At 45.6% G+C, this 27,810-nt stretch overlaps 1 protein-coding gene across 1 annotated transcript; it reads right to left on the reverse strand.

Annotated features, from left to right (window-relative positions):
* On the reverse strand, positions 1-27,602 carry LOC129834908 (long-chain fatty acid transport protein 2-like). The gene is made up of 10 exons (XM_055900280.1): positions 27,021-27,602; positions 26,522-26,731; positions 23,800-23,958; positions 15,097-15,221; positions 6,422-6,616; positions 5,648-5,738; positions 5,011-5,206; positions 4,272-4,369; positions 1,994-2,124; positions 1-589 (listed from the first exon to the last, which is right to left on the reverse strand). Exons 1-10 carry the CDS (start codon positions 27,493-27,495, stop codon positions 413-415), a joined length of 1,857 nt encoding a protein of 618 aa, XP_055756255.1. The 5' UTR covers positions 27,496-27,602; the 3' UTR covers positions 1-412.
* Between the last annotated feature and the right edge of the window lie 208 nt (positions 27,603-27,810).

A 27,810-nucleotide genomic window follows, 5' to 3' on the forward strand; every position in this document is an offset into this window, starting at 1 on the left:
AACAATTTCAATGATTTTATTGAGTTACAATTCTTATGAGGAAATCAGTCAATTTAAATTAATTAATTAGGCCCTAATCTATGGATTTCACATGACTTGGCAGGGGCGCAGCCATGGTTGGGCCTAGGAAGGCATAGGCCCACCCACTTGGGAGCCAGGCCCAGCCAATCAGAATTTATTTTTCAACACAAAAGGGCTTTATTACAGACAGAAATACTCCTAAGTTTCATTAGCTGTCCGGGTGGCTGGTTTCAGACGATCCCGCAGTTGAAGAATGAGGGCTGGCGTGGACTAAAACAAGGAGGGACTAAGTAATGCTCATTTCTGTTTTCCGTTGTAATACATTTTTTAAATGTTTTCCATTGCATGCCCTAATGAACAGGACCCAGGAGTATTATCACCACAGATCTGTTCACAGCTTGATGATGCCTGCCACTATGGAGCTGTAGACCTGGCCAGTCATTGGTGTGTAACTCTGATTTCTCTCCTGTAGGATGTACAGAGGGTCTGTGATGCTGGCCGGGTCGAAACCTTCCTCCACTAACCTCACCTTCATCTGCTTGAAGGTCCCCGTCACCTCCAACGCATTCTGGATGGGGGTGGAGAGACAGAGAGACACAGAAAGAAAGAAAGAAAGAAAGAAAGAAAGAAAGAAAGAAAGAAAGAAAGAAAGAAGGGGCGTAGAGAGACATACAGGCTTTTAGCTCAATGGACTATTCACTATTCATCTCCAAGGATTTGTCTGCCATTGAAATCCTTGGGCGGTCCACCTAAGCGTTTCTTCTGGTCTGTAACGGTCGTCATAGTCGTTCTCCTCCTCAGACGAGGAGGAGCATGGATCGGACCAACACGCAGTGTGGGTAGTGCTCATGATCATTTATTAAAACGGAACTGAACACTAACACGAAACAAAATAACAAAAATTAGTACAACCGACAACAGTCCCGTGTGGCGCGAATACAAACACGGAAACAAACACCCACAAAACACACGTGAAACCCCGGCTGCCTTAGTATGATTCTCAATCAGGGACAACGATTGACAGCTGTCTCTGATTGAGAATCATACCAGGCCGAACACAAAATCCCAACATAGAAAATCACACATAGACAAACCCACCCAACTCACACCCTGACCAACTAAATAAATACAAGACAAAAGAAAACAGGTCAGGAACGTGACATGGTCGAAACAGTAAAAATGTATTTTTAAATACCTTTTTGGGATGGAAAAACATTTCAGTGTAAACTTAAATGACTAAAATATATTTTTTAATAATATAATCTTTGAGAACCAAAATAAAAGCTAGACAGTCCGGGAGAATGGAATATTACAAAAACAATGAATTTAGCATTATAGATTAGTTTTATTTTTACATTTAAGCCTTATTTAACGAGGCAAGTCAGTTAAGAACAAATTCTTATTTACAATGACGTCCTACCCCGGCCAAACCCGGACAACACTGGGCCAATTGTGCGCCCCCCTATGGGACTCCCAATCACGGCCGGATGTGATACAGCCTGGATAGTATAGATTTTTTTTTTTTTATTAGGTTGAACAAAAGAACACAGCATTAAACATGGCTAAATGCCTAGAATTGCAGGAAATTAGCTTTAAAACTGCAAAAAAAACTTGTTTGAGCTCCATTCAGACATGTGTAGATGTGTAGGAAATTTGCTTCAAAACTTAAATATTTCTCTACATCCCCAAGATGGGAGCCTCTAAAACTGTCTCTAAAATGCAGCCACACCGACGGGCTGATCACGCTCCCTGCCACGTCCACCACTTCAGTCCATTTTTGATCCAGATAACCCCCTGATCTCATAACCACAAAAAGAGTCCACGCACTCCGATATGCTCCCACATGGCGTTTTTCAACCCGTAGGTTGAAACAAAAGCAAAAAATGTTTGATTCTACTTAAAAATAAATAATAACATGAATTGTCTACAATTAATGATGTAATATAAGGAAGAAAGACTTTTGAATAGTTACCTGGATGCGTATGAAGCGGGGCCGTGCATACGCCGGTAGGTAGCTGGCTACGTGGCTGAACGTTTTGTTGCCATCAAACTGTTCTCCCCACTTCACGGTGACGGCAGCCATTCCTATCCTCCCCTCGTTGCCTTGGAGACAGAATACAACAATCCCTCATTCCAACAACTAAACAATCAGAACGCATCATACACGGAACCCAAACCGGCTGCGCATGCGCCATTGTGCGCTATCGTGCATAAATTAATTTTGTCCCCCTACACCAAACGCGATCACGACAGGCAGGTTAAAATATCAAAACAAACTCTGAACCAATGACATTAATTTGGGGACAGGTCTAAAAACATTAAACATGTATGGCATTTTAGCTAGTTAGTTTGCACTTGCTAGCTAATTTGTCCTATTTAGCTAGCTTGCTGTTGCTAGCTAATTTGACCTATTTAGCTAGCTTGCTGTTGCTAGCTAATTTGTCCTGGGATATAAACATTGAGTTGTTATTTTACCTGAAATGCACAAGGTCCTCTACTTCGACAATTAATCCACACATAAAACGGCCAACCGAATCGTTTCTAGTCATCTCTCCTCCTTCCAGGCTTTTTCATCTTGAACTTATATGGTGATCGGCATCTACACTTTCATAATATTACCACGACAACCAGCAAATCAGTTTGTCTTTCAATCACCCACGTGGGTATAACCAATGAGGAGATGGCACGTGGGTACCTGCTTCTATAAACCAATGAGGAGATGGGAGAGGCAGGACTTACAGCACGATCTGCGTCAGAAATAGAAAGGAGTTCTATTTTAGCCCTTGGCATCGCAGACACTGGTTGGCGTGCGGGAGCAATAATTGAAAAACATTGATTTCTACATTTATTTTGCGACGCTCGCGCACGTGACCGGTCTGGTCAACACGTGACACTTTCTGTATTTTAAAGTTCCAGTCCTTGAAAACTTGACATGCAAAACATTTTGGGACTGTATCAACTGTGGACTAATGAAAACAATACCAAGAGAGAGTTTTTTGGGGGGAATTTTCCTTTCACTTTTAACAAGAAGTTAAGTTTCAAATGATGATCATGTGATGAGTGGAACTGTACTTTTTATACCAGCTCGCTTGCTGTGGGAAACATTGTTGTAGTTAATCTTTAGATCACTGGTTACTTTTTAGTGGTGAATGTGAAAAAGATGTTTGCAATGGAAAGCAATAGGTGAACATTTCAATTGGGAAATGCTTATAGTAATGGTTGTGTTTTTCTATTCTTATGATCGGGACCTATTGGTTAATTATGTCAGAGTGAATGGACTGCTTACCCTGTAAAACCCTCTACAGTCTAAGCCCTGTCTAAGCCAGGGGGGGGGGGGGGTTCTACTAAGCTTCATGGAATTGTTTTAAGAAGGTCATACCGAGGATAATTTCAATACTTGATTTAGAATTTTAAGACCCCTTGAAGTATAAAAAGAAATGATAGTAAAAACTGATTTGATGTAAAACTGAATTTGTCCTTACTGCTATTAGCCCATAGAAACACATTGAATAACAAGTTAGTTCTGAAGTGCCTGTTCTAGTGGTCTGACAAACACCGCTCTAGCTCAGTCACCTTTCACTGCAGATGCGGAAGTGCGACATCGGCGGATGTGGTGGATTGAGGCGCCAATGCAAGATATCTCTAGTTTAAACTGACAAGATTATTATTGGGATTATTGTACTACTTCATTTGATTTTAAGGTGAAGGTTAGGGTTCCCTGCTACTTGGATTAAGGTTAGATTTACCTGGTACTTGGATTAAGGTTAGGGTTAGATTTACCTGGTACTTGGATTAAGGTTAGGGTTAGATTTACCTGGTACTTGGATTAGGGTTAGATTTACCTGGTACTTGGATTAAGGTTAGGGTTAGATTTACCTGGTACTTGGATTAAGGTTAGGGTTAGATTTACCTGGTACTTGGATTAAGGTTAGGGTTAGATTTACCTGGTACTTGGATTAAGGTTAGGGTTAGATTTACCTGGTACTTGGATTAAGGTTAGGGTTAGATTTATCTGGTACTTGGATTAAGGTTAGGGTTAGATTTACCTGGTACTTGGATTAAGGTTAAGGTTAGATTTACCTGGTACTTGGATTAAGGTTAAGGTTAGATTTACCTGGTACTTGGATTAAGGTTAGGGTTAGCTTTATCTGGTACTTGGATTAAGGTTAGGGTTAGATTTACCTGGTACTTGGATTAAGGTTAGGGTTAGATTTACCTGGTACTTGGATTAAGGTTAGGGTTAGATTTACCTGGTACCTGAACACCGTAGACATTTGCCTCTTGGACAAAGTCTATCAGGTTGAGGATGTCAGCTACTTCAGTTGTGGCCACATTCTCTCCCTTCCACCTGTAGGGGTCAATACAACTACATATAATATAATATATTCTCTCCCTTCCACCTGTAGGGGTCAATACAACTCAACTAAATATAATATAATATATTCTCTCCCTTCCACCTGTAGCTGTCAATACAACTCAACTAAATATAATATAATATATTTTCTCCCTTCCACCTGTAGGGGTCAATACAACTCAACTAAATATAATATAATATATTCTCTCCCTTCCACCTGTAGGGGTCAATACAACTCAACTAAATATAATATAATATATTCTCTCCCTTCCACCTGTAGGGGTCAAAACAACTCAACTAAATATAATATAATATCTTCTCTCCCTTCCACCTGTAGGGGTCAATACAACTCAACTAAATATAATATAATATATTCTCTCCCTTCCACCTGTAGGGGTCAAAACAACTCAACTAAATATAATAAAATATATTCTCTCCCTTCCACCTGTAGGGGTCAATACAACTCAACTAAATATAATATAATATATTCTCTCCCTTCCACCTGTAGGGGTCAAAACAACTCAACTAAATATAATAAAATATATTCTCTCCCTTCCACCTGTAGGGGTCAATACAACTAAATATAATATGGTTCCATATATTTGGAAAGCCATACTGTAGGTCAGAATACGTACCTGAATGTATCTCCGACTCGGTCCTGAAAGTAAATAAAGTTGTCCCGGCCTATCTTCAGCAGGTCTCCACTGTTAAAGTACAGATCTCCTTTCTGAAACACGTCTCTCAGTCTCTTCTTCTCTGTCTGCTGGCTGTTAGCGTATCCAACAAAAGGAGTGATGTTTGTGATCTTGGACACCAACAGTCCCGTTTCATCTTCAGGAAGACAAACACACACACACACCACAATGTATACCCACACCAACAGTCCTGTCTCACCTTCAGGAAGACAAACACACACACCATAATGTATACCCACACCAACAGTCCTGTCTCACCTTCAGGAAGACAAACACACACACACACCATAATGTATACCCACACCAACAGTCCTGTCTCACCTTCAGGAAGACAAACACACACACCATAATGTATACCCACACAAACAGTCCTGTCTCACCTTCAGGAAGACAAACACACACACACACACACACACACCATAATGTATACTCACACCAACACCCACACATGAATAGCATAATGGACATTGAGATATGTGTGATTTTCAGGTCATTATTGTACACCAGAATGTGTCCACAATAACCTCCCTGGTTAAATAAAGGCATATACTAACACACCTATGAAAGAGCATCTCACCTTTAGGAGCTTCTACACACAGTCCGGTAGAGTCTCTGATTGGTTCATCTCTCTCTGTGTCGTATTTAATCAGAGCATAAGGAAACAGCTTCTATTAGAGAGACAGGAGAGACACTATGATCAGAACATAGTGAAACAGCTTCTATAAGAGAGACACTATGATCAAAACATAGTGAAACAGCTTCTATAAGAGAGACACCATGATCAGAATATAGTGAAACAGCTTCTATAAGAGAGACAGGAGAGACACCATGATCAGAACATAGTGAAACAGCTTCTATAAGTCAGACAGGAGAGACATCACTGTGATAAAGACACAGTATTTCAGATGATGTTCGGACCCCATCCCAGGTAAAATGTCCAATGTAAGAAGTACAACCTTGATCAATTTAATACAAATAAAAGTATCTAGCTATCTGTAGATACATGTACTCACTGTGAGTCTGGATAAGAGAGTCTTCTAAATGATTCAAATGTCATGTAAATGTAGAGGGCAGCATGATATCTCATTAGAGTTGGAGTCAATTCCATTTCAATTCAGTAACTGAAATTAAATGGAATTGTCCCCAACCCTGGTTCTTTTAGGAGTCAGATCTTCAGGCCCCTTAGTCATAAAGTGTCTCAGAGTAGGAGTACTGATCTAGGATCCAGTTTAGCCTTTTTCGATCATAATGAATAAGGTTTCGTGAACAGGGGGGAACCTGATCCTAGATCATCACTCTGAGAGGCATTATGAATCCGGGCCCAGGAGACTGTTCAGGAGTCAGTCCTTACCCGGTGTAGGTAGTTGACTCGTCCGACAGCTCCTATCTTCCCGGTGTAGTTGATCAATCCCACGTTGCCCTCAGTTGAAGCATAGAACTCCCTCACGTAGATGTTCCCAAAGCGGTTCAGGAATTCCCTCCATATCTCTGCTCTCACACCGTTACCAATGGCCAGTCTGACTTTGTGCTCTCTGTCGTTGTCTCTCTGGAACGTTGGGAGAAAACATTCAAAAGATGAATGTTTGTGTTTTTATATGTTGTATGCCAGTCATGTTATTGTGAAGCCAAAGACAAATGTACGCATTGGGTGAACAATAAAGATTTTCTAATTCAAATTTTCATTTGAACAGTCATATAGTGTATTACCAATAGAGACAGGAGTCTGTAACAGTCATAGAGACAGGAGTCTGTAACAGTCATATAGTGTATTACCATTAGAGACAGGAGTCTGTAACAGTCATAGAGACAGGAGTCTGTACAGTCATATAGTGTATTACCAATATAGACAGGAGTCTGTAACAGTCATAGAGACAGGAGTCTGTAACAGTCATAGAGACAGGAGTCTGTAACAGTCATAGAGACAGGAGTCTGTACAGACCTCAAAAAGATCCTGTTGGTTTGAGTTCCAGGTAGTAAAACCGACATTTTAAAAACAACTGAAACGGAAGTCATGTAACCTCAGTATGACCTTGCCATCACAAATTGTTTTCAGAATGAAAATCAAAACCTTAAATTACCAATATCTTTGCCTGGCTACCCAAACGCCTTGCATTGGCCAAACGCTATGCCACGCCCACGGACGTTAGTTTCTTCTCTGCAATGAGTCTGGATCTGAGTTCCTCCCTGTCAATTTCTAGAACGCAAACACATTCTAAACTTTCTGATTGGTCCCAGAAAAAAATGGGTTGGGCCAGAGCCAGAACACAAGTGGTTAACTTCTTAAGGCTAGGGGTCAGTATTTTGACGTCTGGATGAAAAGCGTACCTGCTAAACTGCCTGCTACTCAGTATTAGTAGATTTGGATAGAAAACACTCTGAAGTTTCAAAAACTGTTAGAATAATGTCTGTGAGTATAACAGAACTGATTTGGCAGGCAAAGCCCGAGCACAATCCATCCAGGGAAATTTTTTTTGAGGTCATTGTGCTTTCCAATTGTTTTCTGTGGGAAGCCCTATTTATGAGGAACCTGGTTGCAGTTCCTATGGCTTCCACTAGATGTCAACAGTCTTTAGAAATTGTTCGATGTTTTTCTTTTGAGAAATGAAGAAGTATGGCTGTTCTTTGAAAGTGTCACTCCAGGTGGACTGTACTTTTTCCGTACGTGTGAACTGGAACGCGCTTCACGTTCTTTTTATCCGGTATTGGAAACAGTTTATTCCGTCTTAAATTTGATCGATTATTTACATTTTAGGATACCTGAGGTTGGATTAGGAACGTTGTTTGAAATGTTTGGACAAAGTTTACAGGTAACTTATTAGATACTTTGTAGTCATGTTGGAACCGGTGTATTTCTGAATCAAATGCGCCAAATAAATTGACATTTTGGGGATATAAAGAAGGAATTTATCGAACAAAACGACCATTCATTGTGTCACTGAGACATTTGGGATTGCAAAAAGAAGAAGATCTTCAAAGGAAAGGCATTTATAATATGGCTATTTCTGACTTTTGTGTCGCACCAGCCTGGTTGAAAATGTATTTTCATGTGTTTGAATATTGATATACCTGTAGTTTGAATTTGGCGAGCTGCCATTTCACTGGATGTTGTCAAATCGATCCCGCTAAAGGGATTGGCGCGTGCCTGTTTTCTGTGTCTGTTTTCCTTGCCTGGCGCTGTTTTCCTCTCCGCTACAGTTCTGCTCTGACTCTGGTCCCTGTCTCCAGTTCCACGTCTCCTCATCCTGCTACTCTGTTCTGGATTCCCCACTCTACTACTCCCTTGGATTCCCCTCCGGACCTGCTAACCCTGTCCCAACCACTCTCGCTCCAGCCTCAGCCTCCGGACCTGCTTACCCTGTCCCAACCCCTCTCGCTCCAGCCTCAGCCTCCGGACCTGCTTACCCTGTCCCAACCCCTCTCGCTCCAGCCTTAGCCTCAGCACCTGCTTACCCTGTCCCAACCCCTCTCGCTCCAGCCTTAGCCTCCGGACCTGCTTACCCTGTCCCAACCCCTCTCGCTCCAGCCTCAGGACTTGCTTACCCTGTCTCAACCCCTCTCGCTCCAGCCTTAGCCTCCGGACCTGCTTACCCTGTCTCAACCCCTCACGCTCCAGCCTCAGCCTCCGCACCTGCTTACCCTGTCCCAACCCCTCTCGCTCCAGCCTTAGCCTCCGGACCTGCTTACCCTGTCCCAACCCCTCTCGCTCCAGCCTCAGGACCTGCTTACCCTGTCCCAACCCCTCTCGCTCCAGCCTCAGGACCTGTTTACCCTGTCCCAACCCCTCTCGCTCCAGCCTCCGCACCTGCTTACCCTGTCCCAACCCCTCTCGCTCCAGCCTCAGCCTCCGGACCTGCTTACCCTGTCCCAACCCCTCTCGCTCCAGCCTCAGCCTCCGGACCTGCTTACCCTGTCTCAACCCCTCTCGCTCCAGTCTCAGCCTCCGGACCTGCTTACCCTGTCTCAACCCCTCTCGCTCCAGTCTCAGCCTCCGGACCTGCTTACCCTGTCCCAACCCCTCTCGCTCCAGTCTCAGCCTCCGGACCTGCTTACCCTGTCCCAACCCCTCTCGCTCCAGTCTCAGGCTCCGCACCTGCTTACCCTGTCTCAACCCCTCTCGCTCCAGTCTCAGCCTCCGGACCTGCTTACCCTGTCTCAACCCCTCTCGCTCCAGCCTCAGCCTCCGCACCTGCTTACCCTGTCCCAACCCCTCTCGCTCCAGCCTCCGCACCTGCTTATCCTGTCCCAACCACTCTCGCTCCAGCCTCAGCCTCCGCACCTGCTTACCCTGTCCCAACCCCTCTCGCTCCAGCCTCCATCTTCCCCCTGTGTTTCTATAAATACCTTGGTTACTTCATCCCAGTCTCCTTGTCTGAGTCTGCTCTTGGGTTCCCTTATTCCACTCTGCGTAACAAAATCTTTCCTTTTCTATACCTTTCCTTTTCTATACCTTCTACAGTATATGTAGGTACAGTACATTCAGTTCCAAAAGCCATTTGGGAAAAACTGAAAAGAAAACTAACATTGTAAGCTAACATTATATTAGGTTCTATAACATTCTAACCTAACCTTCTATAACATTCTAACCTAACCTTCTATAACATTCTAACCTAACCTTCTATAACATTCTAACCTAACCTTCTATAACATTCTAACCTAACCTTCTATAACAGTCTAACCTAACCTTCTATAACAGTCTAACCTAACCTTCTATAACATTCTAACCTAACGTTCTATAACATTCTAAGCTAACATTCTATAACATTCTAACCTAATATTATTTTGAACTATCCCAATAAAAGGTTTGAAAATATGAGCCGCCATATGTGATTACATTCCCCTTCCCTGACCCAGAGATATGGTTTCCTAGCCTAAGCCCCAGCCTCAGCCCCCAGCCCCAGCCTACCACTGACTGTCAATTACACATGGTTGAGTTCCTAAGTAAAGGCCACTAGCTATTCTGAGAGGACCACCAGATCAGAACCACGAGGGTGCATCCTAAATGGCATCCTATTCCCTTTATACTCTAGTCCACTAGTTTCACCAGGGCAACAGTATAGAGGCAATAGGTTGCCATTTGATATGTAGCTGTAGACCATTAGACTGTGGGAGGGTCACATGGTGTGTCTGTACGTGGAGAGGGGTTCACTTTCAATGGTGGGAACACAGAATGTTTACATTGCTTTCCAGGCCACGCCTCTGAGGGCCCTGAAATATGACGGCCATAAAAAGTAAGGGTATGTGGATGACGTGCAAACCAATATTTAATTTCTGAATTGGTTACAATTAGTTTAGGGTTAAGGTTAGGGGTTGGGCTCGTTGGAGGGGGGGGGGGGGGGGGGGGGGGGGGGGGTCAACGGGATGCTAGTCAGAAAAGTCTTATAAAAGTCTTCCCACATGCATTCTGGGGAAAGGCTCCTTTTGGGAGATTTGGTGTTGAGAAGAAGACAGAGCTGTCTGCATGTAGCCTAGTCCAGAAGTGTCTGCATGTAGCCTAGTCCAGAAGTGTCTGCATGTAGCCCAGTCCAGAACTGTCTGCATGTAGCCTAGTCCAGAAGTGTCTGCATGTAGCCTAGTCCAGAAGTGTCTGCATGTAGCCTAGTCCAGAAGTGTCTGCATGTAGCCTAGTCCAGAAGTGTCTGTATGTAGCCTAGTCCAGAAGTGTCTGTATGTAGCCTAGTCCAGAAGTGTCTGTATGTAGCCCAGTCCAGAAGTGTCTGCATGTAGCCTAGTCCAGAAGTGTCTGCATGTAGCCCAGTCCAGAACTGTCTGCATGTAGCCCAGTCCAGAAGTGTCTGCATGTAGCCTAGTCCAGAAGTGTCTGCATGTAGCCTAGTCCAGAAGTGTCTGTATGTAGCCTAGTCCAGAAGTGTCTGTATGTAGCCTAGTCCAGAAGTGTCTGTATGTAGCCTAGTCCAGAACTCCCTGCATGTAGCCTAGTCCAGAACTGCCTGCATGTAGCCTAGTCCAGAGCTGACTGCATGTAGCCTAGTCCAGAACTGTCTGCATGTAGCCTAGTCCAGAACTGTCTGCATGTAGCCTAGTCCAGAACTGTCTGCATGTAGCCTAGTCCAGAACTGCCTGCATGTAGCCTAGTCCAGAACTGCCTGCATGTAGCCTAGTCCAGAACTGTCTGCATGTAGCCTAGTCCAGAACTGCCTGCATGTAGCCTAGTCCAGAACTGCATGCATGTAGCCTAGTCCAGAACTGCCTGCATGTAGCCTAGTCCAGAACTGCCTGCATGTAGCCTAGTCCAGAGCTGCCTGCATGTAGCCTAGTCCAGAACTGCCTGCATGTAGCCTAGTCCAGAGCTGCCTGCATGTAGCCTAGTCCAAAACTGCCTGCATGTAGCCTAGTCCAGAGCTGCCTGCATGTAGCCTAGTCCAGTACTGCCTGCATGTAGCCTAGTCCAGAACTGCATGCATGTAGCCTAGTCCAGAACTGTCTGCATGTAGCCTAGTCCAGAACTGTCTGCATGTAGCCTAGTCCAGAAAATAAAAGGTGATAGCATCTTCCATAAAATGGCATCTCCCATCTGCCTGCATATTTTTACCTCCCAAAAAGAGGTAGGTGAGAAACGTCTACTACCATAATATCCAGATTGAAACCAAACCTATCAACGATATTTTGAACTCGATCAATTGTCTGGATTCAATCCAACTCAATTGAAAATATCACTTTAGAACATTCCGGGTCAGTGACATTGATAACAGTAAGGTGACACTGGGAATCTTAATGATTCTATTTCTGACGCTACAGCTGTGGCCGGGTTGTAAAACAACCTCGCCGGAGAGATTAGGAAGTGACTGAGAGGGTCTCGATCTGATTGGACACACAGAGGGAGCAGTTCGCGCCACAAAGCCTGGGCATAAACCACACCTGGCTTCAAGTAGTATTTGGAATATTTGTAATAGTTTAGATGTGCTTGATTGAAACATGCCTGATGCAATGGAACCAATGGAATCAATGGAACCAAGTCCAACAAGTCCAAACCCCGCCCATCAGCCTGTCCAGGAAGGCTCAGTCAGAAAACACGGACTCAAAAGTATTTGAACATTTCAAATAGTATTTGAACATGCAGAAAAAGCTCTCTGTGACACCCTGCCTCTGGTGTAACCTAACACACCTGTCTGAATACTGGGAAGAAGATCACTTGACTTGAACAATCTGGATTCCACTATTCTGTTAACGCCAGTCTGTGACACTAGTCTGCAACTGTAGTCTGTGACACTAGTCTGTGACACTAGTCTGTAACACTAGTCTGTGACACTAGTCTGTGACACTAGTCTGTGACACTAGTCTGTGACACTAGTCTGTAACACTAGTCTGTAACACTAGTCTAATATGTGGGTTCAGCATAGCTCAGTGGATTAGAGCATGGAAGATGCCAGAAACACCAGAGATGTTGGGGTTTGATTCCAGCATGACCCCCGCATGGAAAACACCAGAGATGTTGGGGTTTGATTCCAACATGACCCCCGCATGGAAAATACCAGAGATGTTGGGGTTTGATTCCAACATGACCCCCGCATGGAAAACATCAGAGATGTTGGGGTTTGATTCCAGCATGACCCCCGCATGGAAAACACCAGAGATGTTGGGGTTTGATTCCAGCATGACCCCCGCATGGAAAACATCAGAGATGTGGGGTTTGATTCCAACATGACCCCCGCATGGAAAACATCAGAGATGTGGGGTTTGATTCCAACATGACCCCCGCATGGAAAACATCAGAGATGTTGGGGTTTGATTCCAGCATGACCCCCGCATGGAAAACATCAGAGATGTGGGGTTTGATTCCAACATGACCCCCGCATGGAAAACACCAGAGATGTTGGGGTTTGATTCCAACATGACCCCCGCATGGAAAACACCAGAGATGTTGGGGTTTGATTCCAGCATGACCCCCGCATGGAAAACATCAGAGATGTGGGGTTTGATTCCAACATGACCCCCGCATGGAAAACACCAGAGATGTTGGGGTTTGATTCCAACATGACCCCCGCATGGAAAACACCAGAGATGTTGGGGTTTGATTCCAACATGACCCCCGCATGGAAAACACCAGAGATGTTGGGGTTTGATTCCAACATGACCCCCGCATGGAAAACATCAGAGATGTTGGGGTTTGATTCCAACATGACCCCCGCATGGAAAACATCAGAGATGTTGGGGTTTGATTCCAACATGACCCCCGCATGGAAAACACCAGAGATGTTGGGGTTTGATTGAAACATGACCCCCGCATGGAAAACATCAGAGATGTTGGGGTTTGATTCCAGCATGACCCCCGCATGGAAAACATCAGAGATGTGGGGTTTGATTCCAACATGACCCCCGCATGGAAAACACCAGAGATGTTGGGGTTTGATTCCAACATGACCCCCGCATGGAAAACACCAGAGATGTTGGGGTTTGATTCCAACATGACCCCCGCATGGAAAACACCAGAGATGTTGGGGTTTGATTCCAACATGACCCCCGCATGGAAAACACCAGAGATGTTGGGGTTTGATTCCAACATGACCCCCGCATGGAAAACACCAGAGATGTTGGGGTTTGATTCCAACATGACCCCCGCATGGAAAACACCAGAGATGTTGGGGTTTGATTCCAACATGACCCCCGCATGGAAAACACCAGAGATGTTGGGGTTTGATTCCAACATGACCCCGGCATGGGTTCCTCATGGCCCCCGCATGATCCCTGCATGCTGCCAAGTGGCCTACTATCATGTTGCTACTATTAGTGTGTACTCTACAGCCATGGGTCAAAAATATAATGTCAAATACTTTAAAATCCTTGTCTGAAACATGGCTGAAAACATGCCTGGTCAGTCATACACCCTATACCAGAGAGAATATGTAAGCCTTTTCCGAGCCAGAACGGGTCCATACCTCCTGCTTATGTGGCATGAGGCAGCTTGATGTACAACTAAACCCGCTGGACAGGATGCTACGAACCATAGCAACTATGTCATTACTATGTCATAAACCCCCTGGACAGGACGCTATGAACCATAGCATCTACTATGTCATTACTATGTCATAAACCCCTTGGACAGGATGCTAGAACCATAGCAACTACTATGTCATTATTATGTCATAAACCCCTTGGACAGGATGCTAGAAACCATAGCAACTACTATGTCATTACTATGTCATAAACCCCCTGGACAGGATGCTAGAAACCATAGNCATAGCAACTACTAGTCATTACTATGTCATAAACCCCCTGGACAGGACGCTACGAACCATAGCAACTACTATGTCATTACTATGTCATAAACCCCTTGGACAGGATGCTAGAGACCATAGCAACTACTACGTCATTAATATGTCATAAACCCCCTGGACAGGATGCTACGAACCATAGCAACTACTATGTCATTACTATGTCATAAACCCCCTGGACAGGATGCTAGAAACCATAGCATCTACTATGTCATTACTATGTCATAAACCCCCTGGACAGGATGCTACGAACCATAGCAACTACTATGTCATTACTATGTCATAAACCCCCTGGACAGGATGCTACGAACCATAGCAACTACTATGTCATTACTATGTCATAAACCCCCTGGACAGGATGCTACGAACCATAGCAACTACTATGTCATTACTATGTCATAAACCCCCTGGACAGGATGCTAGCGACCATAGCAACTACTATGTCATTACTATGTCATAAACCCCCTGGACAGGATGCTAGAAACCATAGCATCTACTATGTCATTACTATGTCATAAACCCCCTGGACAGGATGCTAGAGACCATAGCATCTACTATGTCATTACTATGTCATAAACCCCCTGGACAGGATGCTAGAGACCATAGCAACTACTATGTCATTACTATGTCATAAACCCCCTGGACAGGATGCTAGCGACCATAGCAACTACTATGTCATTACTATGTCATAAACCCCCTGGACAGGATGCTACGAACCATAGCAACTACTATGTAATAACAATGAATGGCAAAATGAAGATCACCTTGTATAAAGCTTGCAGCTGAGGTTTCTTACCTTGGGTGTGTTACAGAGGTAGCGTAACACCTCTCCTATGTACTGAATCACGGTAACGTTGTACTTCCTGCATTCATCCCAGAACTGAGAGGCCGAGAACTTCCTCCTCAGAATGATGGTTGAGCCTGGGACGGACAGATAGAAGAGATGAGAGAGGAACAATGAAAATATCCGTTTTAAGAACATGCAGGTGATATCGCTTCATATCAAGCAATGGCAGACCTGAAATGCTGACAAAACTGTTGTGGTAAGTCAGCAGTGTGCATCATCATCATCATCCACCCTAACACCCAGGCACAGGTATTAGTTCAGGAATGAGCAAGACAGTGCTCTTATAAATGACCTTGTAATGGCCGTGAGAGCAGAAAAGTTGCCACATATGCTGTGAACCTGTTGTATTCACGTAAGTACTAAATGTCCCTTAAATATGCACCCGTCAGAGGAAACAGTGCCTTTTTTTTGTGGACAAAAGAAAGTACTAAGCTGGTACTGCATGTGCATCATAATCAGCTTGGAGTTTTTCCTAACCACATGACCTGACCGGGACATTTCAAATAAAATGTTATTGGTCGCATGCACATCTTCAGCAGATGTTATTGCGGGTGTAGTGACATGCTTGTGTTCCCGAGCTCCAACAGTGCAGTAACATCTAACAATACACAACAATACAAACACATCTAAAAAGTAAAAGAATGGAATTAAGAAATATATCAATATTAGGACAAGCAACGTCACAGTCCCGAGTATATATACAGTAAGTTTGGACACACCTACTCATTCAAGGGTTTTTCTTTATTTTTACAATTTTCTACATTGTAGAATAATAGTGAAGACATCAAAACTATGAAATAACACATATTTAATCATGTACAAAACAAAAAAAGTGTTAAAACAAATCTATAGCCACCCTTTGCCTTGACAGTTTGCACACGCTTGGCATTCTCTCAACCAGCTTCATGAGGTAGTCACCTGGAATGCATTTCAATTAACAGGTGTGCCTTGGAAAGAAATTCCACAAATTAACTTTTAACTTCTTAATGCATTTGAGCCAATCAGTTGTGTTGTGGGGTGTGGTATACAGAAGATAGCCCTATTTGGTAAAAGACCAAGTCCATAGAAAGAACAGCTCAAATAAGCAAAGAGAAACGACAATTAATCATCACTTTAAGACATTAAGGTCAGTCAATGAGGAACATTTCTAGAACTTTGAAAGTTTCTTCAAGTGCAGTCGCAAAAACTATCAAGCGCTATGATGAAACTCTCATGAGGACTGCCATAGGAAAGGAAGACCCAGAGTTACTTCTGCTGCAGAGGGCGAGTTCATTAGAGTTACCAGCCTCAGAAATTGCATCCCAAATAAATGATTCACAGAGTTCAAGTAACAGACACATCAACATTAACTTTTCAGAAGAGACTGTGTGAATCAAGTATTCATTGTCAAATTGCTGCAAAGAAACCACTACTAAAGTACACCAATAAGAAGAAGAGACTTGCTTGGGCCAAGAAACACGAGCAATGGACATTAGACCGAGTCCAAATTTGACATTTTTGGTTCCAACCGCTGTGTCTTTGCAAGATGTAGAGTAGGTGAACGGATGATCTCTGCACGTGTTGTTTCCACAGTGAAGCATGGAGGAGGAGGTGTGATGGTGTGGGTGTGCTTTGCTGGTGACACTGTCAGGGATTTACTTAGAATTCAAGGCACACTTAACCAGCATGGCTACCACAACATTCTGCAGCGATACGCCACCACATCTGGTTTGCGCTTAGTGGGAGTATAATTTGTTTTTCAACAGGACAAGGACCCAACCCACCTCCAGGCTGTGTAAGGGCTATTTGACCAAGAAGGAGAGTGATGCAGTACTGCATCAGATGACCTGGCCTCCACAATCACCTGACCTCAAACCAATTGAGATGGTTTGGGATGAGTTGAACCGCAGAGTGAAGGAAAAGCATGCAACAAGTGCTCAGTATACAGTATGTGGGAACTACTTCAAGACTGTTGGAAAAGCATTCCAGGTGAAGCTGGTTCAGAGAATGCCAAGAGTGTACAAAGCTGTCAAAGCAAAGGGTGGCTACTTCGAAGAATCTGAAATATATCATATATTTTATAATATGTACTATTGCTGAAGAAAAGTACATGTACAGCAATAGTTGAATAGGATGGCCTTGACTAGAATACAGTATAAGGGACAGGAAAGGGAGATACCTAGTCAGTTGTACAACGGAATGCATTCAACAGATATATACATATGAAGTGGGTAAAATAGTATGTAAACATTAAAGTGCCCAGTGTTCCATTACTAAAGTGCCCAGTGTTCCATTACTAAAGTGCCCAGTGTTCCATTACTAAAGTGCCCAGTGTTCCATTACTAAAGTGCCCAGTGTTCCATTACTAAAGTGCCCAGTGTTCCATGACTGTGTACATAGGGCAGCAGCCTCTAAGGTGCGTGGTAGAGTAACCGGATGATAGCCAGCTAGTGACAGTGACTAAAGTTCAGGGTAGGGTGTTGGGTACGAGCCAGATAATGGTGACTATTTAACAGTCTGATGGTCTTGAGATAGAAGCTGTTTTTCAGTCTCACGGTCTCAGCTTTGATGCTCCTGTACTGACCTGGCCTTCTGGATGGTAGTGAAGTGAACCGGCCGTGGCTCTGGGGGACAAGACAAATTTCTTCAGCCTCCTGAGGTTGGAGAGGTGTTGTTGCGCCTTCTTCACCACACTGTCTGTGTTGGTGGACAATTTCAGATTGTCGGTGATGTGTAAAACTGGAAGCGTTTCACCGTCTCCCGTCGATGTGGATGAAGGCGCGCTCCCTCTGCGGTCTCATTTGACATTTTAGTCATTTAGCATCAAACATTATTTCCCAGAACAATTACAATCAACCCCTGGGCAACCTCCAGGCCCCATTTATACATAGACCATAACTAGAGCCTTGTTTAGAATCTGTCCTGGTCAGATTACGTGGTGAGGGAAAACTCTGGGCCCTAATCATAGTCTCTAACTAGAGCCAGGAGCTTTTCCTGGTCGTGCTAAGTGGCGAAGGGGGAAATCTGGGCTGGCTTTAAACCAACCCTGACATTCCAGAACCATAGTTCTCTCAGACAAGGTAAAAGAGGATGTTTTGTTTTTGCTACAGGATTAAATCTCACTTCAATGAGTGCCTGTTAATATTTTATCAAGGTTTAAGATAAATGATTAAATAATTCTACCCAGAAACTTAACCAATAGGATTATTTGTTAGGTAGCATGTAGGGGGGTAGAAAGGAACGTCTGTGTGTGTGTGTCTAAAGACAACTAAGGGATCATTAACCTATGGTTGAACCACTAAGCTATAACTCTGTGGAGATAAGGGAGAATAGCTCGAGGCCTCTGGGTTTTCCGTATCTGGGGGGGGGGGGGGGGTCTGGAACTGTCAGCTAAGTGGTAATAAACTGAGGAGAGATTTCAGGAGATAATGCAGATATGTTGTGTAAGGTATGTGCTTGAGTGTGTTGGAATGAACTTTTGATCAGCTTTGTCCTTGTCGGAGGGGGAGGGACTCTATGACGCTGTTTGTAATATATAATGTGAGGTACATGGTTTTTAAAGGAGAGATCTCTCGAGAAAAAACACTATTGATTAATTTGGACACGGGTCTATGTCTATTTTATGCAAATAAAGATCTTACAAATTCTTAGAAACGGACAGAATGTTTGCGTTGCATAATTTAATTGGTTAATGAACATATAGGAAATAAATTCCTTCATCAGCATCAGAGTGAAATTAACTATAGCTCACTTGGAGAACTAGGGAAAACGGTCTCACTAAGAGAGTTGGCATCTCAGATGGCACCCTATTCCCTACATAGTGCACGGGCCTGGGTCAAAAGTAGTGCACTATAAAGGGAAAAGGGTGCCAGTTGGGACAGAGGAGAAAAGGAAGAAGGGACGAGCTAACCCATTTGCTGTTTAGTTTTTTCCACCCAGTGGCTTTGGCTGTGTTCAGACTACCGGGTTTACGTTCACAAAGACCTCTTTCATTTGATTTCCCATTGGGGGGAGGAGGGGAGTAAATGGCTAAGTAAATTACTTCAACTAGAAAGGCCAAGCCACATTATTAACCCCTTACCCACCTACTACCTCAATATTAACCCCTTACCCACCTACTACCTCAATATTAACCCCTTACCCACCTACTACCTCAATATTAACCCCTTACCCACCTACTACCTCAATATTAACCCCTTACCTACCTACTACCTCAATATTAACCCCATACCCACCTACTACCTCAATAGTTAACCCCTACCCACCTACCTCAAAATTAACCTTACCCTCCTACTACCTCAATATTATCCCCATACCCACCTACTACCTCAATATTAACCCCATAACCACCGTACCCATCTACTACCTCAATATTACTCCATACCCACCTACTAACTCAATATTAACCCCATACTCTCCTACTAACCTCAATATTTAACCACTATCCACCTACTACCTCAATATAAACCCCACACCCACCTACTACCTAAATATTACCACCTACTACCTCAATATAACCACCGTACCCACCTACTACCTCAATATTACCCCTTACCCACCTACTACCTCAATATTACCCCATACCCACCTACTACCTCAATATTACCCCCATACCCACCTACTACCTCAATATTAACCCCATAACCACCGTACCCACCTACTACCTCAATATAAACCCCACACCCACCTAATACCTCAATATTACCACCTACTACCTCAATATAACCACCGTACCCACCTACTACCTCAATATTACCCCATACCCACCTACTACCTCAATATTACCCCCATAACCACCGTACCCACCTTCTACCTCAATACTAACCCTACCCACCTACTACCTCAATATTAACCTCTACCCACCTACTACCTCAATATTACCCCCCTCACCCACCTACTACCTCAATATTACCCCCTACCCACCTACTACCTCAATATTACCCCCTACCCACCTACTACCTCAATATTAACCCCCACCCACCTACTACCTCAATATTAACCCCTACCCACCTACTACCTCAATATTAACCCCTACCCACCTACTACCTCAATATTAACCCCTACCCACCTACTACCTCAATATTAACCCCTACCCACCTACTACCTCAATATTAACCCCTACCCACCTACTACCTCAATATTAACCCCTACCCGCCTACTACCTCAATATTAACCCCTACCCACCTACTACCCCAATATTAACCCCTACTACCTCAATATTACCCCGTACCCACCTACTACCTCAATATTAACCCCATAACCACCGTACCCACCTACTACCTCAATATTACCCCCTACCCACCTACTACCTCAATATTAACCCCTACCCACCTACTACCTCAATATTAACCCCCACTACCTCAATATTACCCACTACCCACCTACTACCTCAATATTAACCCCTACCCACCTACTACCTCAATATTACCCCCTACCCACCTACTACCTCAATATTACCCCCTACCCACCTACTACCTCAATATTACCCCCTACCCACCTACTACCTCAATATTACCCCCTACCAACCTACTACCTCAATATTAACCCCATAACCACCGTACCCACCTACTACCTCAATATTAACCCCTACCCACCTACTACCTCAATATTAACCCCTACCCACCTACTACCTCAATATTACCCCCTACCCACCTACTACCTCAATATTACCCCCTACCCACCCACTACCTCAATATTAACCCCTACCCACCTACTACCTCAATATTACCCCGTACCCACCTACTACCTCAATATTACCCCGTACCTACCTACTACCTCAATATTACCCCCTACTACCTCAATATTACCCCATACCCACCTACTACCTCAATATTCCCCCCTACCCACCTACTACCTCAATATTACCCCCTACCCACCTACTACCTCAATATTAACCCCTACCCACCTACTACCTCAATATTACCCCGTACCCACCTACTACCTCAATATTACCCCGTACCCACCTACTACTTCAATATTCCCCCCTACTACCTCAATATTACCCCGTACCCACCTACTACCTCAATATTCCCCCTACCCACCTACTACCTCAATATTACCCCTACCCACCTACTACCTCAATATTAAACCCTACCCACCTACTACCTCAATATTACCCCGTACCCACCTACTACCTCAATATTACCCCCTACCCACCTACTACCTCAATATTAAACCCTACCCACCTACTACCTCAATATTACCCCGTACCCACCTACTACCTCAATATTACCCCGTACCCACCTACTACCTCAATATTACCCCGTACCCACCTACTACCTCAATATTCCCCCCTACCCACCTACTACCTCAATATTACCCCCTACCCACCTACTACCTCAATATTAACCCCTACCCACCTACTACCTCAATATTACCCCCTACCCACCTACTACCTCAATATTACCCCGTACCCACCTACTACTTCAATATTCCCCCCTACTACCTCAATATTACCCCGTACCCACCTACTACCTCAATATTCCCCCTACCCACCTACTACCTCAATATTACCCCCTACCCACCTACTACCTCAATATTAAACCCTACCCACCTACTACCTCAATATTACCCCGTACCCACCTACTACCTCAATATTACCCCGTACCCACCTACTACCTCAATATTACCCCGTACCCACCTACTACCTCAATATTACCCCCTACCCACCTACTACCTCAATATTCCCCCCTACTACCTCAATATTACCCCATACCCACCTACTACCTCAATATTAACCCCTACCCACCTACTACCTCAATATTAACCCCTACTACCTCAATATTACCCCGTACCCACCTACTACCTCAATATTACCCCGTACCCACCTACTACTTCAATATTACCTCATACCCACCTACAACCTCAATATTACCCCCTACCCACCTACTACCTCAATATTAACCCCTACTACCTCAATATTCCCCCCTACTACCTCAATATTACCCCCTACCCACCTACTACCTCAATATTAACCCCTACCCACCTACTACCTCATACAATATCACGTGTGTATCAAGGATGGTCCACCACCCAGCCAACTTGACACAACTGTGGGAAGCATTGGAGTCAACATGCTTTCGATACCTTGTAGAGTTCATGCCCCGACGAATTGAGTCTGTTCTTAGGGCAAAAGGGGGGGTGAAACTCAATATTAGGAAGGTGTTCTTAATGTTTTGTGCACTCAGTGTCAACTCACCTGTCTCTATGGATCCTATATAAACTCACCTGTCTCTATGGATCCTATATAAACTCACCTGTCTCTATGGATCCTATAGAAACTCACCTGTCTCGATGGATCCTATAGAAACTCACCTGTCTCGATGGATCCTATAGAAACTCACCTGTCTCGATGGATCCTATAGAAACTCACCTGTCTCTATGGATCCTATAGAAACTCACCTGTCTCTATGGATCCTATATAAACTCACCTGTCTCTATGGATCCTATATAAACTCACCTGTCTCTATGGATCCTATATAAACTCACCTGTCTCTATGGATCCTATATAAACTCACCTGTCTCTATGGATCCTTATAAACTCACCTGTCTCTATGGATCCTTATAAACTCACCTGTCTCTATGGATCCTATATAAACTCACCTGTCTCTATGGATCCTATATAAACTCACCTGTCTCTATGGATCCTATATAAACTCACCTGTCTCGATGGATCCTATATAAACTCACCTGTCTCGATGGATCCTATATAAACTCACCTGTCTCTATGGATCCTTATAAACTCACCTGTCTCTATGGATCCTATATAAACTCACCTGTCTCTATGGATCCTATATAAACTCACCTGTCTCTATGGATCCTATATAAACTCACCTGTCTCTATGGATCCTATATAAACTCACCTGTCTCTATGGATCCTATATAAACTCACCTGTCTCTATGGATCCTATATAAACTCACCTGTCTCTATGGATCCTATATAAACTCACCTGTCTCTATGGATCCTATATAAACTCACCTGTCTCTATGGATCCTATATAAACTCACCTGTCTCTATGGATCCTATATAAACTCACCTGTCTCGATGGATCCTATAGAAACTCACCTGTCTCGATGGATCCTATAGAAACTCACCTGTCTCTATGGATCCTATATAAACTCACCTGTCTCTATGGATCCTATATAAACTCACCTGTCTCTATGGATCCTATATAAACTCACCTGTCTCTATGGATCCTATATAAACTCACCTGTCTCTATGGATCCTATATAAACTCACCTGTCTCTATGGATCCTATATAAACTCACCTGTCTCTATGGATCCTATATAAACTCACCTGTCTCTATGGATCCTATATAAACTCACCTGTCTCTATGGATCGTATATAAACTCACCTGTCTCGATGGATCCTATATAAACTCACCTGTCTCTATGGATCCTATATAAACTCACCTGTCTCTATGGATCCTATATAAACTCACCTGTCTCTATGGATCCTATATAAACTCACCTGTCTCGATGGTTCCTATATAAACTCACCTGTCTCTATGGATCCTATATAAACTCACCTGTCTCTATGGATCCTATATAAACTCACCTGTCTCGATGGATCCTTATAAACTCACCTGTCTCTATGGATCCTATATAAACTCACCTGTCTCTATGGATCCTATAGAAACTCACCTGTCTCTATGGATCCTATAGAAACTCACCTGTCTCGATGGATCCTATGAAGCCGATGACGAAGCCGGCGGTGTGGTAGAGGGGCAAGTTGAGGTAGATGACATCACCTGGTGTGACACCGGTGGAGTCCAGCACGGCCAGGGCTACCAGCAGCCGGTTCTGATTAATCACTGCTGCTTTAGGCAGACCTACAGAAGTAACAGACAGAGAGAGATGAGTTACAGCAGTAGAATGGGCCCTGGCAGAAGACAGGGGGGGTTCATATACAGTGGCTGCTTCAGGCAGAAGACAGGGGGTGTTCGTATACAGTGGCTGCTTCAGGCAGAAGACAGGGGGGGTTCATATACAGGGGCTGCTTCAGGCAGAAGACAGGGGGGGTTCATATACAGTGGCTGCTTCAGGGAGAAGACAGGGGGGGTTCATATACAGTGGTTGCTTCAGGCAGAAGACAGGGGGGGGGGTTCGTATACAGTGGCTGCTTCGGGCAGAAGACAGGGGGGGTTCATATACAGTGGTTGCTTCAGGCAGAAGACAGGGGGGGGGGTTCGTATACAGTGGCTGCTTCAGGCAGAAGACAGGGGGGGTTCATATACAGTGGCTGCTTCAGGCAGAAGACAGGGGGTGTTCGTATACAGTGGCTGCTTCAGGGAGAAGACAGGGGGGGGGTTCATATACAGTGGCTGCATCAGGCAGAAGACAGGGGGTGTTCGTATACAGTGGCTGCTTCAGGGAGAAGACAGGGGGGGTTCATATACAGTGGCTGCTTCGGGCAGAAGACAGGGGGGGTTCATATACAGTGGCTGCTTCAGGCAGAAGACAGGGGGTGTTCATATACAGTGGCTGCTTCAGGGAGAAGACAGGGGGGGTTCAAATACAGTGGCTGCTTCAGGGAGAAGACAGGGGGGGTTCAAATACAGTGGCTGCTTCAGGGAGAAGACAGGGGGGTTTCGTATACAGTGGCTGCTTCAGGCAGAAGACAGGGGGGGTTCATATACAGTGGCTGCTTCAGGCAGAAGACAGGGAGGGGGGGGTTCATATACAGTGGCTGCTTCAGGCAGAAGACAGGGGGGGGGGTGTTCATATACAGTGGCTGCTTCTGTACCCCTCCCGCTCCCTCTCCCTTCCTCTACGTCCTCCTCCCTCTCCCTTCCATCCTCCCCCTCACCTCTAACCCTCCCTCTCCCTTCCCCTATGTCCTCCCCCTCACCTCTACCCCTCCCTCTCTCTACCCCTCCCTCTCCCTTCCCTTCCCCTCCATCCTCCTCCTCACCTCTACCCCTCCCCTCCGTCCTCCCCCTCACCTCTAACCCTCCCCTCCGTCCTCCCCTGTACCCCTCAGTCCTCCCCCTCACCTGTACCCCTCTCTCTCCCTTCCCATCCGTCCTCCCCCTCACCCCTACCCATCCAGTCCGTCATCCCCCTCACCTCTACCCCTCCCTCTCCCTTCCTCTACATCCTCCCCCTCACCTCCACCCCTCCCCTCCGTCCTCCCCCTCACCCCTACCCATCCAGTCCGTCCTCCCCCTCACCTCTACCCCTCCCTCTCCCTTCCCCTATGTCCTCCCCCTCACCTCTACCCCTCCCCTCCGTCCTTCCCCTCACCTCTAACCCTCCCCTCCGTCCTCCCCTGTACCCCTCAGTCCTCCCCCTCACCTGTACCCCTCTCTCTCCCTTCCCATCCGTCCTCCCCCTCACCTCTACCCATCCAGTCCGTCCTCCCCCTCACCTCTACCCCTCCCTCTCCCTTCCCCTCCGTCCTCCCCCTCACCTCTACCCCTCCCCTCCGTCCTCCCCCTCACCTCTAACCCTCCCCTCCGTCCTCCCCTGTACCCCTCAGTCCTCCCCCTCACCTGTACCCCTCTCTCTCCCTTCCCATCCGTCCTCCCCCTCACCTCTACCCATCCAGTCCGTCCTCCCCCTCACCTCTACCCCTCTCTCTCCCTTCCCATCCGTCCTCCCCCTCACCTCTACCCATCCAGTCCGTCCTCCCCCTCACCTCTACCCCTCCCTCTCCCTTCCTCTACATCCTCCCCCTCACCTCTACCCATCCAGTCCGTCCTCCCCCCTCACCTCTACCCCTCCCTCTCCCTCCGTCCCCCCCCCTCACCTGTACCCCTCCCTCTCCCTTCCCCTACATCCTCCCCCTCACCTGTACCCCTCCCTCTCCCTTCCCCTACATCCTCCCCCTCACCTGTACCCCTCCCTCTCCCTTCCCCTACATCCTCCCCCTCACCTGTACCCCTCCCTCTCCCTTCCCCTACATCCTCCCCCTCACCTCTACCCCTCCCTCTCCCCTCCCCTCCGTCCTCCCCCTCACCTCTACCCCTCCCTCTCCCTCCCCCTACATCCTCCCCCTCACCTGTACCCCTCCCTCTCCCTTCCCCTACATCCTCCCCCTCACCTGTACCCCTCCCTCTCCCTTCCCCTACATCCTCCCCCTCACCTCTACCCCTCCCTCTCCCTTCCCCTACATCCTCCCCCTCACCTCTACCCCTCCCTCTCCCTTCCCCTCCGTACTCCCCCTCACCTGTACCCCTCTCTCTCCCTCCCCCTACATCCTCCCCCTCACCTCTACCCCTCCCTCCGTCTCCCTGTCCCCTACGTCCTCCCCCTCACCTCTACCCCTCCCTCTCCCTTCCCCTACGTCCTCCCCCTCACCTCTACCCCTCCCTCCCCTCCCCTCCGTCCTCCCCCTCACCTCTACCCCTCCCTCCCCTCCCCTCCGTCCTCCCCCTCCGTCCTCCCCCTCACCTGTGGTCCCAGAGGTGTAGATGTAGACAGCGGGGCTTCTGAAGGTGATGTCTGAGCGGAGGGCCTGAGGGAGAGGTGTGTCCGATGCTTCCTCCACCTGGTCAGAGAACCCCTCCACGCCAGGTGTGTCACACTGCTTAACCATCAGGTAGACACACACACCCTGCTCCCTCAGGGATGGAAGCACCTCCTCCACCGCTTCCTGAAGCTCTGAGAGAACAACTCAATATTTCATCAAAACTGGACTGCAGAGAATAAAATAAAGCTTTTGCCCCAACGTGATTGAATGATCATTTGATTATGATTATCATTTGTGTTCCAATAGGCTATGACACACGTTTGTCTTTTTCATTCCATCAGTCTGGATGTGCATGTCTCTGATAAACTAATAACACCTATTGTCATAATGTAGTAATCTCAACCAGACACTTCCGTCTATGAGGAATTCGCCTCGGGATGAGTTTCTCTGCCTACTGAACCAGTGGTACTGGTCACTTACCTTCGGCTGCTATGAGCAGCTTGGCGCTGCAACAGTTGAAGCAGTGCAGCAGAGATCTAGATCTGATGTTATGGTTGAGAAGCGCTACGGGACATCCCAGTTTGGCCAGGGCCAGCCAGGTGAAGATGAAGGCAGGTTCGTTTCCCATAAAAAGAGCCACGGTATCCCCCGGTCGCAGCTTCGAGTGCCTCTGTAAAGCATTGGCTATTTTGTTGCTTCTTCTGTCCGTGTCCAGATACGAATAGGTTTTATTTTCAAACACGATGAACGGTCTGTCGGCATGCGCGACCGACTGCTCCAAAAATCGGTCCACAACCAAAAATAACGGTTTTCTTCTCCTCCGTAAAACAAGCTTCAGCAAAGTACGAACCAAGTTCGCGAGGTAGAATGCATCTTTCCAGAAGTAAGGATAGAACGTTTTAAGAACTAGCGGTGTGATGGCCAAACTGGCAAAAAGGATAGAAACCAAGTACATTGTTGAGCACAACGTCGAGCTCCTATGCTTCTGGGTGAATTGTAGATTCACAGCGTACGGTATTGCCTTTGCTGGCGAGTTTTTTTTTCAAATGTGGAATGCCTCAACTCGACTAAACATGTTGTTTTTTTCAAGTGAGGGCGTGGCATTGAGTATTTAATAGTGCAGGAGGCCCACGTGTTTCATTCTTTCTTCTGAAATCCCATATTAAACACCCTCTTACAGCTCAAAATACACTGACCGCCTTGTATCGGTCTTATGTAGCAACATTTTACATTGGATAAAAGCAGAGACAGAGCTACAACATTGTATATC

Source organism: Salvelinus fontinalis, chromosome 35, assembly GCF_029448725.1.
Source record: "Salvelinus fontinalis isolate EN_2023a chromosome 35, ASM2944872v1, whole genome shotgun sequence".
Taxonomy (NCBI): Eukaryota; Metazoa; Chordata; class Actinopteri; order Salmoniformes; family Salmonidae; genus Salvelinus; species Salvelinus fontinalis.

Coding starts and splice junctions, on each gene's coding strand:
- LOC129834908 (XM_055900280.1), bottom strand. CDS start 27,495: ATGTACTTGGTTTCTATCCTTTTTGCCAGTTTGGCCATCACACCGCTA. Junction 26,732..27,020: donor GCTGCTCATAGCAGCCGAAG/GTAAGTGACCAG, acceptor TTGTTCTCTCAG/AGCTTCAGGAAGCGGTGGAG. Junction 590..1,993: donor CCCGCTTCATACGCATCCAG/GTAACTATTCAA, acceptor ACCCCCATCCAG/AATGCGTTGGAGGTGACGGG.